The following is an 18238-nucleotide window of genomic DNA, read 5'->3' on the forward strand; positions in this document are numbered from 1 at the left end:
TTGCTGTATTTTTAGTGTTCTAGTTTGTTCTGAGAGCGTGCGACGCTTGACGTAGAAGATAGACCTGACGTCCATGTTGACACATCAAGATGTGTCCTCCCGTCCCCGTACGCAATATTGTGCCATTCAGCTAGACTCTCTCTCTCTCTCTCTCTCTCTCTCTCTCTCTCTCTCTCTCTCTCTCTCTCTCTCACTCACTTGTAAAAAGGGGGGTTAGGGGTTGGACCACCGGGAGGGGTGTGTCTCTATAAGACGACTGAGCAACAGCATCCTTTAGGAAACAAACAGAAGCGGACGAAAGGAGAATACTGCCTTCAGTTTCAGCAGATCTGCTCAGGACAGGTACCTAATCCGCACATAGCACAGGTAAGCTTAACTACAAATATAACATTTGACCACTTTGCAAAAGTCTGTTTAGTGATTGTTTGTGATGTAAAGTGTGAAATATGCAGTAAGAATTTTGTTTTGAGTTATTTTGTCTTCTCTTTAAAGGAATGATTTTTAAAATTAAGAATCAGTAGCTTAATCCATACCTTATTTCTTATATTTTACGTCAAATAAATCTAAATAACTATCTGAAACTATTATGTCCACTTGCAGCTTTTTTATTTGCAATACGTCAGACAAAATGGATAAAATCATATAGTTAACCACATGCATGATACTTTTTACATTATCCCCAACTGATTGACAGGACTGTAACAATTGAGACGTGCAAGAAAGAGTTGTTTGCAGTTTACGTTGTTATACATCCTCTGGAACCCATTTACGTGAATGACAGGGGCATATTTTTCACTTTGTGCTCATAATTGTATCATTGATTGATACATTAGAAATCAATGCATCTCTTCACAGGGTATAATACAGGACGCTACACACACACCAATCACTTCAGGGAGATATTTATTGTACTCTGGTGTTCAATTAATGTTCTGCTGTAAATATGAAAGGAAATATCGACTGTATTGCTGTATACTTTTTTAAGGGAGCTGACTCGAGCTGCACAAAACGCCCGGCACCTGCTCTGTTCATGGGCCATTAACATGCAATTTTCTGTTATCTGTGGCCAGTGCCTTTAGATTAGACCTGCTAGAGTTGGTTTGGATTTAGTGCTTAGGTTGAAAACGGATGAAAGAGAAAGAAGGTCATTAAAAATTAGCCTTTAAAGACTGTGGACTTCATTTTACATTTACATTTAGCAGACACTTTTATCCAAAGCGACTTACAAATGAGGTAAACAATAGAAGCAATTGGAACAACATAAGGACAAAACGCACAAGTGCAGTTAAACTGGTCTCATATAGCTTACATACGTGAGAGGGATTTTTTTCCCTTTTTTGAATGCACTACAAGACGTCGTTTGAATCCAGAGCGTAGGGATCTGGCAGGTCAGGTCTGTATTAGCGAGTGAAGATATGGGGGTGCCGAACCAGTGGTGGTCTTGTAGGCCAAGAGCAGCGCATTGAATTTGATGCGAGCGACTAAAGGGAGCCAGTGTAACTTAATGCAGAGAGGAGTGATGTGTGCTCTCTTCGGTATATTGAAGACCACTCTTGCCGCTGCATTCTGGATCATCTGGTTTGGGTTCGCAAGCTGGGAGTACAGCCAGTAACGCATTGCAATAGTCCAGTCTGGACAGGACAAGAGCCTGCTTGCATAGCATGAAAGGTCTAATTTTCCTAATGTTGTAGAGGATGAATCTACAGGACCGGGTGGTGCTGGCAACATGATCCGTGAAGTTTAGCTGATCATCGATTACCACTCCCAGGTTTCTGGCCGTTCTGGAAGGTGTGATGGTCGATTAGCCTATAGTTGAATGGAGAGATTTCCCCTGCGTAATTCAAAAGTTACTTACAGATGTTGCATCATGATGGCTCATTTCATTTACTTTCATTTGTAACCATCTGATTATGCCATTTATACACATATATACAGATTATGCGCATATACCGATATATATATATATTTTTTTTCTTACACATGTTAAGAAAAAAATGTGTTAACACTTTACAATAAGGTTGTATTTGTTACCATTAGTAAATGCAACTAATCTGAGCAAACAATGAGCAACATAGTTTTCAGCATCACCAATCTCTGTTGGTTAATGTCAATACAATTGCTCATGTTAGTTTATTGTGCATTAACTGATGTTAACAATTCCAACGTTTGGTATTAAAAATAAAGAGTAAATACTGAAATCAACATGAACTAAAATGAATAAATGCTGTAGAAATATTGTTCATTGTAAGTTGCAAATGTTAACAAATACAACTTGTAAAGTGTTACCAATAGGTAAAAAAGTTGTGAAATGTGAACGTGAACTTTAAGAATAGTCTTATTTCTCAAAAACTAAACGTATGGCACAATTTCACTGTGAGTGGTGTATTTATTGTAGTTGCCTGGTATATTTGAAAGCAAAATACAGAGCATAATCATATGTGAAAATATTTATGAAAATGATAACAGAGCTTGTCAATACCCTGAACCTAGAATACGTGATCTTCAACATGTTTGAACAGCACTGGAGGAAATACCAAACTTACACTTTGAATATGTATTTTGTAATATGTTTTAGAGTGAACACAAGCAGGAATATGACCTGTTTCTTGTGTTTATTTGTTAAAGGAGCAATAGTCCGCATGTTCAATCATGTGATGGACAAAAAGCACAGACTGCAGAAAAAACAAAGCTTTGTGTGAAGTGCATTGCGGTACAGCAGCGTGACGTGACTCAATGATTTATTCTTCATTCCTCTAATAGAAGGCAGAATACAAGTGTTAAAGGCCATAATAAGAGTACAAACTTTTATCTGATTAATAACCAGGATCATCAGTACATTCAAATTGCATTATAAAGTAGTTTGACTTACATATTGATACATTAACCCTGTTTGCTCCTGTTTTTACATGCTTTAGTTTTTACACTAAAATGTGTGTTAGATGCTGTATAATGAAATTGCTTGCTAATCTAGAAAGTCTGGTCAAGGATCCATCGTGAAGATTCTTTAATGATATTTCATTAAGGAGTTTTTGCCCTTAACTTCACTTAAGTAAATTCTTAAATATAATAGAAAGTAAATTCAATATTGCAGATGAAGCAATGAAGCTGGCATTACAAGCATGCAAACAGCCTCAAGCTTTTTGATTAAATAACCTATATTTATGTTATGGGCATCAATGCAAAGCTCATCCGCATCTGAAATGTTTATATTCTTCTATATCTGCTGATTATTGCTTATGAAAGAGAATATTTAAAATAGTAATGGTTATTTACAGACTTATTGGAGAAATTTCACGTTTAAATTGTGCTTGTGTTATTGTTTTGTATAGTGTGTGTGTGTGTATTACTGCACAAATGTTTGTCTTTGACCTTCATAGTGATATGTAGTGGCCCTGCGGAGGATCTAAAAAGTTCTTTCATTTCGTCAAATCTTAGATTTCAGAGACAGACACTAAATATTTATCGGAAAATTCACTTTTGTGCTTTCATAGAGCCAACACTAAATAATCTGTACATTTCACATGAATTTCATAGCTCTGTAGTGTATGCCAACTATTATTACGTCTCGAAAGGAACTGTAAGAGAAACATCAAGAGAGACATAATTTATACAAGACTGAAGCATAACTCCCCATTAGGTTTCCTGAGCTATGACAGAGCAATGTCTGAGCAAATCTGAGCATTTGTGTTGTTCCATCACTGGTTCAAGTAATTGCATTGATGTCCACTATAGTCAATAATAATGGGGCTTTTACACATTAACTGTAGGATACCTAAGGCAATTTAACACTGCGTTGATAATAATGGTCATTGATTTCTCCTTTCTTTGATCCAATGATCCATTGGCTTATACGTGATAGAAATCAGCATCACCAATCCAAACCAGGTGCAACTGTTAGCATCATATATACTATTTTTTTTAAAGCATTGGAAGCAGTTTTTTTGGTGAGAATAAAGTTAAAGGACCAATCTTCCACCTTGAGCACTAAACAACTTGTATTATCTATTAAACAAATAGTCAATTTAAACATAAAATGCAAATATGACAAACAACATTATCTAACAACCCAACAATAAGAAGCTGTCACTTTAAGAAAAAATGAATAACTAAAATCAGGAATCACATTGACTTAAACCTACACTACAAGTGATGACTGAAAACTGAAAAAACATTAAACAATGGATTCCTATGGTTGTGGGACAGTTTATTTTAAGTAAATGAAGACCTGCGCAACTGCTGCCCGACCAAAATGGTTTGTTTCACACACAATGTAAAGTGCATAGCCTATATATTTATACTTATATAGAAGCACCCTTGCAGCAATTTTTCTACGCTTTCGATCTGCAGTTGCACAATTTGTGATGTAATTAGACGCAGCAGCGATGTGCCTCTCTTCAAGTATGAATCCCCTCTGGTGTTTAGCTTTGATTATGACGCTTTTGATTGAGAAATGAGCTGTGCATTACCAGCCCCATTTAACACTGGTGTTTAATTGAGTTTGTTTTAAACCAACCATGTTAAAAACATGTCAAAAATGATGGAGAATGTGTACAACAGTCACTGGTGGTATAGACAGAAAATGAAGTGGAACTTGGTATTTGTCATTTACCATTGTACCATCATAACATCATAATATTTATGAAAGAGATAATAATATAAAATATATAAAAAACGGACAAAATAAATACAAGCTAAATTCTCATTTCAAATCTGGGAACAAAAATCTGCGAAATCTGTACTTTGATTCATAAAAACAAACTTACAACAAATGTCTTTGGGGCAGGTGTATAATGTTTGTCCTTAAAGACAAACTCCACAACATGTATTTAACCTAAACTACTTCTATACACATTAAAACCTTAACATGTTGCACATCACTAAATGTATAGAAAACGTAACAGACCTTACAAAATAAAGCACACTATTTTTACATAAAAGAGTTTTCCAAACTGCACCATTTTCCTCCCACTTATTCTGCGAATTATTCGTTTACCAAGTATACGCATAATTTCAAAGGTCAAGAGTTAAATCACGGTGTCTATCTTTAAGTCTTTTCCTTACATAACTGAGTAAGTTAATTCAATCTAGAATCGAGCTCTGCATCCCGCATGAACTTGTGAATACAGGCCCTAAACTACACAAAAGACTTGCAAAGCAGTGCAAATGCAAATGCGAAACTTCAAGAATGCCACATATGTAGAAACGTATAAAGCAATATCAATAAACAAACTAAGCTGAAAGATAAAGAACCTGAACAAGAAATACAACAACTGAGAGCCACCAATTTACTCTAGGACAATGCCGTCCCTACCCACCATCCATTTAGGTGCATCATCTTGCAGTGAAAAAAAAAAAATTCACTTAAGAAGCAGCCAAAATCAATATCCAGTGCGTAAAGTTGTGTGTAATTTACTTGCACACATATAATTATGTGCTTCCCCTCTCGGTTGTTACTTACAGTCGGTGAATTCAATAAAACTCGCTCGAGAGGTGGCAATCGATTCTCCGTGACTTACACCTTTGCTTTTGTTCCTTGTGACATCTTCAATACAAGCGCAATGCAGGTGAAACTGATTTACCTCCAAGTTGCTTTGGAACCATCTAAACAACCTTTGCTTTATACATCTGACAAAGAAAATGCAGAGCAAGGATTTTATTTAAGTGTGCCTATACTTCTTGTGCTAAAGTTGTATAGTGGTTTTTGAACTAATGTGTTTAACCAGTGTGCATCACAGCGGCTTAAATCTTTCTCCCCGTCGCCATTACACTCTCATTACGCCACGAGTGCTAATTCTAGCTTCAATTACTGCAGATGATGGGTTTTACTAATGAAGTCCTTTAGATGCCAAGTCTGTCTCATAGTCGTTGAAGAGCGCCTTAAACGTAGTTAAAGTTGAACTACATACAACTATCATGCTGGGGGGGTGCTATTCCAGGAGTTTTAACCGGTTGTCTCTCTCTCTCACACCTTCTTCTATTTATCATCCGCGCAGACCGCACTTCAACACACTTCATGATGAAGACCCCACTGTGGACACTACTGTTGCTCGGACTGTGTAACCCAGCTTGGTGTGACTGCCAGAAGGACTGCCACTTCTGCAGCCAAATGCTGCCTAAAGAATACGCCTTCAACAATCTGGTAATTCCTTCCAAACATTGGTCATACCTCAAAGTGATAGTTCACCCAAAAATGAAAATTCAGTCATCATTTACTCACACTTTTGTTATTACAAACCTGTATGACTTTCTTTCTTCTGGAGAACTCAAAAGAAGATATTTTGAAGAATGTGGTAACAAAATAACATTGGCACCCATTGACATTGGTTTTGTGTCATACAACAGAAGCCAATCGGTACCAGCGGTTTATACCGACATTCTAATAGTAAAAAGTAAGTCATAAAGGTTTGAAATGACAATAGGGCGAGGAAATGATGAAAGAATTTTCATTTTTGGGTGAACCATCCCTTTAAAATTTGATCTGTTTTAGTTTCTCAAGCACAACCAGCTGTGAGATTACATGGAACACATGAAGACTTTTGGCCGAGTTTCGTGCCTCTCCAACATTTCTTCTGAGCTTTGCTTTTCCCTCTGGTTTAAACTAGCAATATTATTTTTAAATCTCTATACTTTGTCAGTAAAAATAGTTTTCTATTTTTTGAAAATTAAAAGAATTAATTGTTTCAATGGATCCTTCAAATATATATATATTTTTAAATCTAAAACCCGAAGTTGGCACTTCAATAGAGCATAACTGAGAACTTTAGCCCACAAACATTGGCCTACAGAGGCAAAAACATCCTAATACTATTCAAATATTTTCTACATTTTCTATTAAAGGGATAATGTGTAGTATTCATGTCATCATTCTCCTACAGAAAACAAAAGATATTTTGAAGAATGTTGGTGCCCCAACAATATTGACTACCATTGGAAGAGACACAAAATGAGACATTTCTCAAAATATATTTTTTTGTTTTACAAAAGAAAGAGTTGTACAGGTTTTGAATGACAATGGTGAGAAAATATTGAACAAATTTCATTTTTAGCTGACCTTAATTCCTTACATTTCATCTCATGTATGTATCAGTCCTACACAATACATATAGCCTGCATTGTATCATATGTTCCTTAAAGTCCTTATTAGCTGACATAATTAAATTGATCATAATAGTGGAATGTGTTACTGCACTGTAGTTGATTATAGCTCAGAGGAGAGGAGGTTGTCCACTCTGTGATTCATGTCAACACGATGCATTTGAGGGGGCAGAAGTGCTAATTTGGTTAAAGATGGCCCTTTGACTCAAAACAGCTGCAGTGATTCAGTTATCTTGTCATGTAATGAAGTAGAAACACAAAAAACATCATCTGGCAAGGCTTCTCGAGGAAATTGATGGACCAGCGGTGCCCTCCGTAGCGTTAAATGGGCTCTCCCCAGGGTGTTTTTTTTTTTTATCATCTTTCAGCATGAATAACCAGAGATCTCCACAACTCCCCCTTTCTGATGACTAAGAAATTCCCTGAAACCTGATTTTTAATTTGCATCGTCTAATTGATTCCGCTGAATTACAGACAGAATGCAGATTGCCCTCTCTTCCCATTTTAATGTGCAAGCGACGTGATTTTTGCTTTCTAAGGGCCATTCCTGTTATGCTATATAAGTAGTTAAAGTCTCTTAGTCTAAAATAATAATATAATACAAATAATTATCATTTATTTTTATACAAGGACATATTAGTTCAGGTAGTTAAACGTCTTTAACTGTAACTTAATTGTGTTAAAGTGATCCAAAACCTTTTACAGTGACCTGACAATAGGCTTAGCTTTATTCTGTTTCCCTCTCTGGACCCACAGACTGTAGTTAAAAAACACTGTATTAATAGTGTATAATATATTATATAACGTTATGTATAGTCAACTCGAAGGATGTCCGTAAAGTGGTTTCTGAAGTGATGTTTTGTTGTACAGAAGACAGTTTGAGTCTACACACAGATCAATGTCTGTAGGCCTATTATTTATTATTCATGCAAGTGACGAAAACTCGGTTGACGGTAATTTTCACACAGGTGCGCTAACGCGACGACGCGGTTTGTCTTTATATCGCGATTTACCGACTCTTAACGCAAGTTAATTTCAAAGAGCTGTTTGAAACATTGCTATGGACTCACATGCAGAAAAATGGCCAAGTGTGGCGACAAATCTTGAGCAAATGTCTTTATTTGTAACGTTATCGTAAATGCTAAACGTGCGATGCACGTTCACGACACAAGTTACACCTGACATGATAACAGGACAGAAGTAATAATAACAGCTAATATTCTATATTAAAAGTATTTTAAATTATATTATTAAACAGATTTATGTAATTTGGTCAAACAGGTGGGATTGTTTAAGAGTGACAAAAAACATCACAGGGTCCATAAATTTAGTACTTACTGAAGTTTACGCTGTTATTCCACCATGACAAATGACGTCACTTCCTCAACGGTAATGCATTATGGAACAGGCTTTGGGATATTAATACAGACGAAAAGGGATAGATGTTTTAAAAAATATATTTATACAAATATATATAATACAATATGTATAAAATAATAATATATTTATACAAATATATAATATAAGATTATTAATATAAAAATAATGTAGAATATTTCTAAATAAATTGACACTTAAAAAGGCATGTTAAATAAAATCTGTTCAAACCAAAGTAGTAAAATGATTTCAAATCCACCCATGATTTCCAATTTTATTCAGCTTAAAAATTAAAGAATTTGTTTAAAATGTTGAAAAAAAACTAAACCAAACTATTTCCTCTGTTCTAATGACAGAGCAACTTTTCTCACTAATAATAATAATAATAATAATAATTTATCTTAAATCTAAATGTAATGTTATTTAACATTTTAAAATTGCTTTCCAACCTTTGTGTTGCTGCATTAACACAAAGTGTAATGTTGTTCTAGGTATGTTTGGTGGAGTGTCATGGAAACCTTTCCCCAGGCGACACTTGGGAGTTGTGTCGCAGGACCATTGTGGAGCAGAATCCAAAAGCCTCCCTGTCCGTAGGAAGCGCCATGCTAAAAAGGGCAGAAGAGGAAGCGGACGCCTCTCTGCCTCTCAACCAGGATGATGGCCAATACTCTGAAACCCTCCAGAGGTTTGACCATGTAACACGGGCTGTGGGAGCACAGGACCAAGACCAAGACCAAAACATGCAGCTGAGTAAAAAATACAAGTTCCTACAAGTACAGTCCACACAGGAATCTGAGGAAGAGAAAGATGGAGACAGCGAGATGGGGGGAGATGAAGAACAGGCCATCCACCTGATCAAACGCTTTGGAGGCTTCCTCAAAAACAAGTATGGCTACAGGAAGTTCATGGATCCTGGCAGGTCTTTGCAGAAGAGGTATGGGGGCTTCATAGGGGTCCGCAAATCTGCCCGCAAGTGGAACAACCAGAAGCGCTTCAGCGAGTTCCTCAAGCAGTACTTGGGCATGAACACCCGAGCTAGCGAGTTTAATGAGATATCTGATGATTACACCCAAGAGAAAAAATAAGCTTTGACCCTTGAAGGCCAAGAAACTTATCCTCCAAACCGTCAATTGTTATGCTTCACAATTAGTCATAAAATATCTATCTCCCTCTTTCAACACACAAAAATTTCATAGTGCCACAAGGTTAGATGTGCATTTACTTCTCATCTGATTTGTCAATCAGGACTTACAAGTGATTTTAGCTTAAAGCCTAAGGAAAACTATAAGGTGGGAGATTCAATTCCTTCTTATCCAAATCATCTATATATTGCTTTGATATTGTATGTGATTCCCCCTAAATTGTACAAAGATCATTTCAAACCCTCAATAGGTCCAAATCAATTTTCCCTATACAACACTGCCATCTATTGGCCAAAGGGAATTTCCATAATGAAAACCTCATTTGTGTAACTGTGGTGGGATGACACAACATGCAAAGTTTAAGGAATTAAGGCCAAGCTGTGTTTACTGTCTCCCACAAAATAAATAAAGCCAGATTTCCCATAATCCATTTCATGACTGTGATATGCCCATACAAACACAGCAAATTCTGTCACACAGTTTACTCCTTTCTCAAAGAATGGAAAACCAAAAAAATTGTTTTTAACTGACGAAGTTGATTTGTGTTTGTACATATGAAAAAACGGTGTTTATGCAAACACTGCTAAATCATGCTTTTCCCTTTATTCCAATGATATAAATCATGATGTTCAATAAATGAACTGTATATAGCAACATTGAACGATCAATAAAATTGTTTACTATTTTCTGTGGCTTGTCATGCAGCAAATGATTGTGTGTCCAGACGTATTTTGTTCACGTTGCGTGATTTTGAAAGATTTCAGTCTAAAACCGAGCTATATTTTTACATGATCACTTCGTGTTTTATTTTTATATACCTCTAATAGCAGTAATGATTAATGCAATTTACAAAAGATGAAGTGTGTCATTTCGTTGCGTGTTTGTTTTCCCGAACCATCCAAACTTTTCACATAAACACATGTTAGATTTCTCTACAAAAAGACAAAGATTAAATCAAAAAGCAACAACGAACATATTATTTGCTCTTGGGTCATTTGTTTGCAAGTTTATTTTAAAAAAGGCATGTTCAAGCAACATTCGTCATGAAAACAAGTTATTTTCTCTTAATCTTAAACAAATCTCAGACAGTTTCCCTAAAAGGAAATACTTGAAAATAAAAATGCACAAAAAGATTGTTTTTGCGAATGTCTCTCAATCTTTACAGACAAATTAGTATGGCCTAATATTGTGACTATTTCGAGTTATACTGACTGCCAGAAATGAATAAAGACTCTTCAGGTTAACCTACATTCAGTTTTATAAAGTCAAATCGAGCGTTTACAAAAGTACACATGATGAGGCTACATATAAAAACAAAAAAGCTGATGCATATAAGCTTTATACAAAACAAAAAAAGATTGTTTTTGGACCCAAATGTTAAGAACAAGAACCAATCAAATAGTTTGGTTACGCTTTTCTTTTTGAAAAGATTTATGAGTGATTTCACATTATTTTGGAGAGGTCTATATGACTTTATCATATGAATTATCTTGCAGAGATTCTCTTTGGCAAGAACACAATCCAGATAAACAAACAGCCAGTGGGTTGACTGGTACGAGAAGCAAAAGGAATACATATAAAGTGTATCATTTCATGCTTGTTTCATATACAGGTTTTCCTTAGCTGTGACATGACAGTAAATCAACTTATTCCACAGAAGTATAACCTGTGTCATAAAAATACACTGATAATGACGTGACATACACATCACAGATATCAAAACTGTAATACAAAATCCATTTCCTCCTTAACAGTTTGTTTTACAAAACTTTACAACGGAAATGTCTGCTTAAGAAGCAGGTAAACATGACATGCATGATCATAAACATTATATGCTTGCTATTCTGCTTCGTTGTTTAACTACAATTAACCAAAAGCTGCCATTTTTGCCCCCAAAACAATAGACCGATGTAACGTACGCCTCCATCCTGTCTCATATCACCATGGAATGATAAGAAAACTGTCCATCCGATGACAAACTGAGGAGATTTCAGGTCAGGGGGGTGGTTGGTTTAAAACAGATTCGACAAAATATGGCTGCTGCTGTTGTGCAGTGTATGGCTGCGTCTAGTTAAAAAAAGTCACGCTGGATTAGTTGCTGATATGGTATAAGACGCAGGAAGACTGCAGGGGTGGAGTCTGTGCTTTTCGCTTTAGAAATCTTTCAGCACCAACATGGTTCCTTAGCGCAATTTTGTAAAATGAAAATCTCTGTGGTAAAACGTAAAAAAAACTTTAGGTCGCAAAGGTGCTCTTTTGGTTTCTTTCATCCATTGTTCCAGGTAAGATCCCATCTTTTAAGGTTAGTGTTCAGTTTCTTTGTTTCTCAGGAGGTATTTAGTCAAGGAATCTCTGGCAGGCCTTTTTCCAGCGGCAGGCGGTGCACCACTGGTCTCTGTGTTCGATGCCATACACCTTTCTGCACTTCTTGGCCTCACCACGAATCCTCCTGGTGCGGAAAATAAATCAATTAGAATTGACATTGACAACCTGACATTGTATTTGCACTGCACGTAACCTCTGTTATATCACATTTAAGTGGAAATATTCTGGTGGAAATTATGTAGGAGGGGGATTTTTGAAGAGCGTTTCATTACACTTTTTATGATATTAGTGGTTAATATTTTCCACACCCAGTCTTCATTACTTCAGCAGAGAATATTTTTTTTAATGACATTTTAGGATATTTTGTTTCATAGACTACATTGCAAGTTTAATTTATTTTATTTTATTTTACATATATAATTAAACACCAAATATATTTGGTATATTTTGATTTGGTTATAAATGTTCAGTTGGTTGTAATATTGTTCGTACATTTGTGTAGTGTCAAAAAACTGAAACAGGAAGTTATTCAGGACCAGCGTTGTTTACGCTTTCTGAAGTGGTCTATAATGAGTACTAAAGCATAACACCTCTTTTCTATTTAGAAATATTTTGGGTGACTACAAATTAAACATTTTTATAAATAGGTGAGAACTAACCTGGCAGTGCAGTGGTTTCTTGGAGGGGAGACACTGGCAGGATGTGGTCTGAAGGTGGCGCTGTTATTCTGAAGCCATTGTTCACCTACACTTACTGAACGACGGCGGAATGGTGAGCCCTGCAGTAGAGAGAGACCAACATTAGTCACAGCCACAAACACTACTTTGTCAAAAACTATAATTTATACTTAACTTAAATTTTATAAATCTTTTCATTTATATTACTTCATATATTTGTCAGACGCTTTTATCCAAAGCGACTCACAGTGCATTCAATCTATACATTTTTTTAATTCATTTGTGTGTTCTCTGGTATCAAATGCAATGCCTTAACCATCTGTGCAAAAGAAATTGCAATTTCAGATTTATGCAATCGTTGCAAATGTACAATACTAATAGTTTTTAATAGATTTCACGACTACATCATAGTTACACTGCTTGCGAAGCTCTACGTGTGCAAAACAAATTATGCTATATTTGTCACAAACATGGTGACAAGCATGTGTTCAGACAAAGAGAACTAAGTGTGCTCTGATATGCTCTATCATCTCCACTAGATGGCACTGCAATAACACTGGCCATGTCTTGTAGGTGGAGCAGAAGAAAGAAAACAACATGGGCATGTCACTCCTATTTTCAGTGAGAAAACACATCTAAATCTGAGATCATGAGGCACTTGAAATATTCTCAAAGCCACAGAGAAAACACTGCTTAACCAATCCATTAGCTATAAATATACACAGCACAAAGATCCTGTTGCACGACAGAGGCACATTGTTAAACATCTGTTTTGCCTTTTGGATGCTAATTAAAACGCTAAGAAATGCTCACCTGTTTGCTCTGATGAACCGTGAGAGATGGAGTCCAATGACAGGACACGGGTACAGACACCGGTTTACACTGCGTCACCACCTGAACAGGCGGAGGGGCCTAAATTAATTAACATCAAATATTAAAACAGCTATAGAAAAGCGACTTGAATCCAAAGTGACCCACAATGCATTCAGTTTATATACATTTATCAGTACGTGTACCCTGAGATTGAACCCACGACCTTTGTGTCGCTAACATGCTCTTAAGTAGTGCTACATAAACACAAACAAAGAAATCTGGCAATCTGGTTTTTTAGTTACAGTATCTCACCTGGTAAGAGTGCTCAGAGTGGACCTGCCAGACACTGCCCGGAGCTGATTGGCTGAGCGTGCTGGGCTGGGGCAGATACAGGCTGGAGGGGGAAGGGGGTGTGTGCTGGCTGGGGATGGATGGAGAAGTGCAGGAAGGCTGGTGGCCAACAGGGGGAGACGTTTGCTCCATATCTTGATAGACTTCGCTGTAGTAGAAGTCTTCTTCCCTGTGGGAGTGTTCATCACTTTGCCTGCAGAAAGAGCAACAACATACAGTTAAAACAACAATACAAATGTTTTGGTAGTCCCAGAACGCAACATTCATAAGCAATTAGATATTTACCCAAGGTGAGAATTCCGGATGTGACGTTTGATGCCCACCACTGTGGTCAAAACTTTCCCACAATTTGGCCACAAGCAGCGATACGCTACTTTTACAGAGTTCTAAACAAACAAACAACCAAAAAAGGAATTATTTTAAAGATTATTTCATTTTATTTTAAAGATTATTTTACATTGCTGAAATAAAGTGTACAAGTTAACTATACGTAAAACTACAAATACATTATTTGAAACTTGATTTAACTATTCATCATTTTTAACGGCTTACTTTGCGTTTTCTTGGCGTCGGCTCGTTGAGTAACATTTGGTCCATCTCCATGTCCAGGCCTTCATCGAGATGGCCGGCCTTGTCCGACTCTGCGATGGGTGGGGATGGTGCGGGGCTTCCGTTTCCATGGTCGCAGCTCCAATATCCACCGTCGGACAGTTCGCCACAACCGCTTTCCATTCCACACAAAGCTATCACAAATACAGAGGTGAATAATAGTTAGATAAGGTCACTTGGAGATTAGATAAGAAAAAGTCTTACAAGTGGATAGATGTTCTACATTAGCTAGGCGTAAGCATAGTTAGCAACTGAATTTCATCATGTTGGAATAATTCGTACGTGCAGATCTTCAGAGCATCTTCTTGGTGACTAATGTCTTAGTAAGCATTGTGTAATCTCAGCTGCTCTCAGTCATGTGATTTGTGCACTGTATTGTCACTGTGGTACGTGATTACTTAAACTATAATATATCCTAAAACATGTATAATGTACTAAAAATATATAATGTTCTCCCAACCTGGTGTCCCGTTCCCCTGAGCTGAGTTTTGGATGACTGGACTGCAGGACAGACTGGTAAGCACCAGAGCGGCCATCATCTCATCCATGTCCACTGTCTCTGGCTTCCTGTTGTGATGAAGTCAAGTTGTAAGAGTGTTGATCAATCAAAAGGTCAAAAATCCTTACGTATATATGCATACATTTTTTGCTCGTATATATACAATATACTTAAATTCCTATCTTACATAAGTGAAAATGATGTTCTTGCCTCGTGTTTGCACATCATACTTCATGATATATTTCTCAAACAAAACAAATAGTGGAACTATAACCTATGCAATCTTTAGTTCATATACTGTAGGGCTATGTGTCACAATTTTTTATAGGATCCTATATGAAAGGGCTGACATCCTTAAGAAGCTGTACCTTTTTGGCACATCAATGTATGAAGAGACTGAGGTGCTGGGACTGGACGTGGGGCTTGTCCAAACATCTTCCAGCTTGCGGTGAACATGCTGGTTGAGCTGAGGCAGGAATATGGACACCTCATTGTCCACGTGGTTATGCTGCTCCACCACACCTCCACATTCCTGACCGCCACAGTGCACATACACCTAAAACATATCACAAAACAATTCCTGTGAAGTGTCTGCTTGCGCTACTGTTGACGTTACAAATTGCACTGAGGCGTATTGAAAATACCAGCAAGAATTACTATAGAGGGACCAATGAGGACTTTGTATTCGGATACACTCATTATTTGTTTTATTTACTTCTTTATAATGACATTATTTATTCATTTTTACCTTTTGTCCTGGGTGAAGTTTGATTCGGTAAAACCCACTGTCTGAGGATCCATGGTGCCCCATTTCAGTCGTGCCCTCGGCAGAGGAACTGCACACCAGGGTGCCCAATGGGGACCGTTTGCCAAGTCTGGTCTTCGGTATCATTTCTGTTACTAGCACCTTGTATCTTCTGAACTGCTTTTAAGGACTCCTGATGGAGAATCAGCAGCACTTTTCAAAGGACAAACGAAGTGCTGGAAAGAGAAAAACAACGATAACTGATTTTGGTCACGCAGCACATTTCTATGTCTGAAAGAGCTTCTGGACTGAAATTATGCTGTAAGCATCATTAAAAGTGCTTCTTAAATATTTATGGCGTAAAATCTCGACATGTCCCATTTAAAACTTCAAACATCCCAGATACATTAAGTTATTCACTAACTCAAAATATCAAAAAGAAAAGAAAGTTACTAAGAACTGATGCAACTTTGTCCCCGGTTGTAACCTGCTGCAGCTCATCTGTGAAATGTCATCCCATGTGTGAATATCCGGCAGCTAAGCATCCAACTATTTAGATATCACAGGATAACTGATGCAAAAGCTAAAGTATTCGTGCAATTCCGCGCAATGACTATGAGTCATTACCGGTCACTGCAGAATGAACCATGATAAAGATTTGAAACGATGCAAGAGCTCAAGCTTTCAGTGGGTTGAATACTGTTCATTAAGCTGAAGTCGGATCTCAAGTTTCCTGCTTTCAATAAAAAGTCATTGATAAAGTGTAAACGCTGCATATTTATCTAAACGCTGCATATTTATACAACTCGTTTGAGTAGATTCTATTTACTTCATATGCAGGATTTGTTCTTCAAAATGATATTAAACTGTTTTAAAATACATCTAAAAATGGTGGCCATGTTGTAAAACATTGGATTCTCTGCATCATTTTGCAAATAACACCGAATCCGAACTGCATTCATTTATTCAAAAGAACTACTACATTCATTCGTTTTCATAAACTAACAGAGCACAAAATACCGTGCATACCATAAATATACAGCAATATCATGTATACATTCTCTACATCCACCCGGCATGCCAACGTTGCGTAACATACAGCGGCTCGATCCAATGTAAACAATGTACAGCAGACGTGCATGGTCATTTTGGGGGTCTAACAACCCGTTCAGTTTCGATTTGATCCAGATTTCTCTCATTTTAACTGGTATTCGAAACACTGTTGATATTTAACGTTAGCGCTTAACATTTCCTTTCGGTCTTTTTTCTAAATAAACACGCTGATCTGCAGCAAAACTAGTTTCATAAATCGCTCAAATAAGTTTGTCTGCTTGATCGAACGCGTTGGAGATTATGCTATGCCCATGACGTCACTGTTTTGCTCGCTTATTTAAACGTCCCATAGTATAGTTTAGTACGTGACGTTACATGCGCGTGGTTGCTTCTCACATGTTCGCCGCCGAGCGTCAGGAACGCGCAGCGGGAGCGGATAATCCAAGCACTATTCACTCGAGGCGTATACTGTATTTGCAAAACCGTCCAGAATGTGCCATCTGAGCAGTTTATCTCTAAACACAGCGAGGCAACACGAGAAAGTTCATGTTGGCGCATTTTCGACAACATTCAATGAACCATATGCCTTATTTCCCCCAATCTTTTTTTTCATTTAATGTTTCAATAATCTAATTTCTCAATCACATATGCATAAAACAAAGTACATGACTTCACGGATAAAACATGAGACAAACAGTTTTACAAACCATACATTTACCAATCTAAACCGTCACGAAAAACCGCACAAACAAGCTAAAAGTCCTGAACATCCAAAGGCTTATTCGCGGTGATTTGCTGTTAAAAAGTACCAACCTGAATGACATGAAACAACGCCGTCTTGCCGGAGAACCGTGCGGTGTAGTGCGACACATATGCGTTTGAATAGCGAGAAAAACTTTCAATGAACGCACTTACCTCTGCCAAATTTCAACACACCCCCTTTTCCACAAGGCTTGCTCTGACCGGCTGTAACTTGAAAATGTCCTTTTTCAGAGCCCAGAACTGGTTGCGTTCAGGTATTCGAATTCCCGAACTGGAGATTTACAGTGAAACGGAATGAGCTAGCTAAATGATCAGCAGAATTATAAAACCAGCCACATAAAAGCATCTTGTGTGGATCTTCGGTGTTTTTATGACATGCAACGGTTAAAACAAGCCCCTGTTTGGTTTAGTTTGAATCAGAATTGCTTTCGTTTTTGCCGAAGGTAGACCTCCTTTAAAATCCAGTGCCGGGTTTTCCATCTGGTGGCTTCTTGCGGGCTTCTGCTCTTGTAGTAAACAACCTGACCATGTGGTAGGGATGTCGACGCTGATTGGCCAAGCAGTGCTTTCCAAGACACACGCCCTACATATCCAACTTGTTTACGCAGAAGTTGAGGAAGGGTCAAGAAACACAAAGGCCTCATATGGGACAATGCATTTAATATATTGCTTTCATCACTTTCATGACCTCGTTGTGGCTTTTTGTTACTCATCTGAACTGCATTCGAACATGAACGCAGAGAGACAATGTGCAGCAGGGATGCAATTTTGCATAATGTGCAAGCGTAAT

General features: G+C 37.4%; 2 protein-coding genes across 4 annotated transcripts; one reads left to right on the forward strand and one right to left on the reverse strand.

The window, feature by feature from the left end:
• Positions 1-261: 261 nt before the first annotated feature.
• pnoca (prepronociceptin a) lies at positions 262-10314 on the forward strand. The gene is made up of 3 exons (XM_057344560.1): positions 262-366; positions 5994-6139; positions 8964-10314. The coding sequence occupies exons 2-3, from the start codon at positions 6014-6016 to the stop codon at positions 9555-9557; spliced, it is 720 nt and encodes a 239-aa protein (XP_057200543.1). The 5' UTR covers positions 262-366; positions 5994-6013; the 3' UTR covers positions 9558-10314.
• A 540-nt stretch (positions 10315-10854) lies between these two features.
• On the reverse strand, positions 10855-17914 carry znf395a (zinc finger protein 395a). Of its 3 annotated transcripts, none has more exons than XM_057344559.1 (10): positions 17602-17914; positions 15637-15869; positions 15257-15444; positions 14850-14956; positions 14333-14523; positions 14066-14166; positions 13742-13973; positions 13430-13510; positions 12599-12717; positions 10855-12063 (listed from the first exon to the last, which is right to left on the reverse strand). In XM_057344559.1, exons 2-10 carry the CDS (start codon positions 15778-15780, stop codon positions 11952-11954), a joined length of 1275 nt encoding a protein of 424 aa, XP_057200542.1. In that variant the 5' UTR covers positions 15781-15869; positions 17602-17914; the 3' UTR covers positions 10855-11951. The 3 variants fall into 3 exon arrangements, with proteins under 3 accessions (XP_057200542.1, XP_057200539.1, XP_057200540.1); XM_057344556.1 differs by having other exon boundaries at positions 13430-13528; positions 17602-17912; XM_057344557.1 differs by having other exon boundaries at positions 13430-13528; positions 17500-17604.
• Between the last annotated feature and the right edge of the window lie 324 nt (positions 17915-18238).

Source organism: Triplophysa rosa, linkage group LG10 (genome assembly GCF_024868665.1).
Source record: "Triplophysa rosa linkage group LG10, Trosa_1v2, whole genome shotgun sequence".
NCBI lineage: Eukaryota > Metazoa > Chordata > Actinopteri > Cypriniformes > Nemacheilidae > Triplophysa > Triplophysa rosa.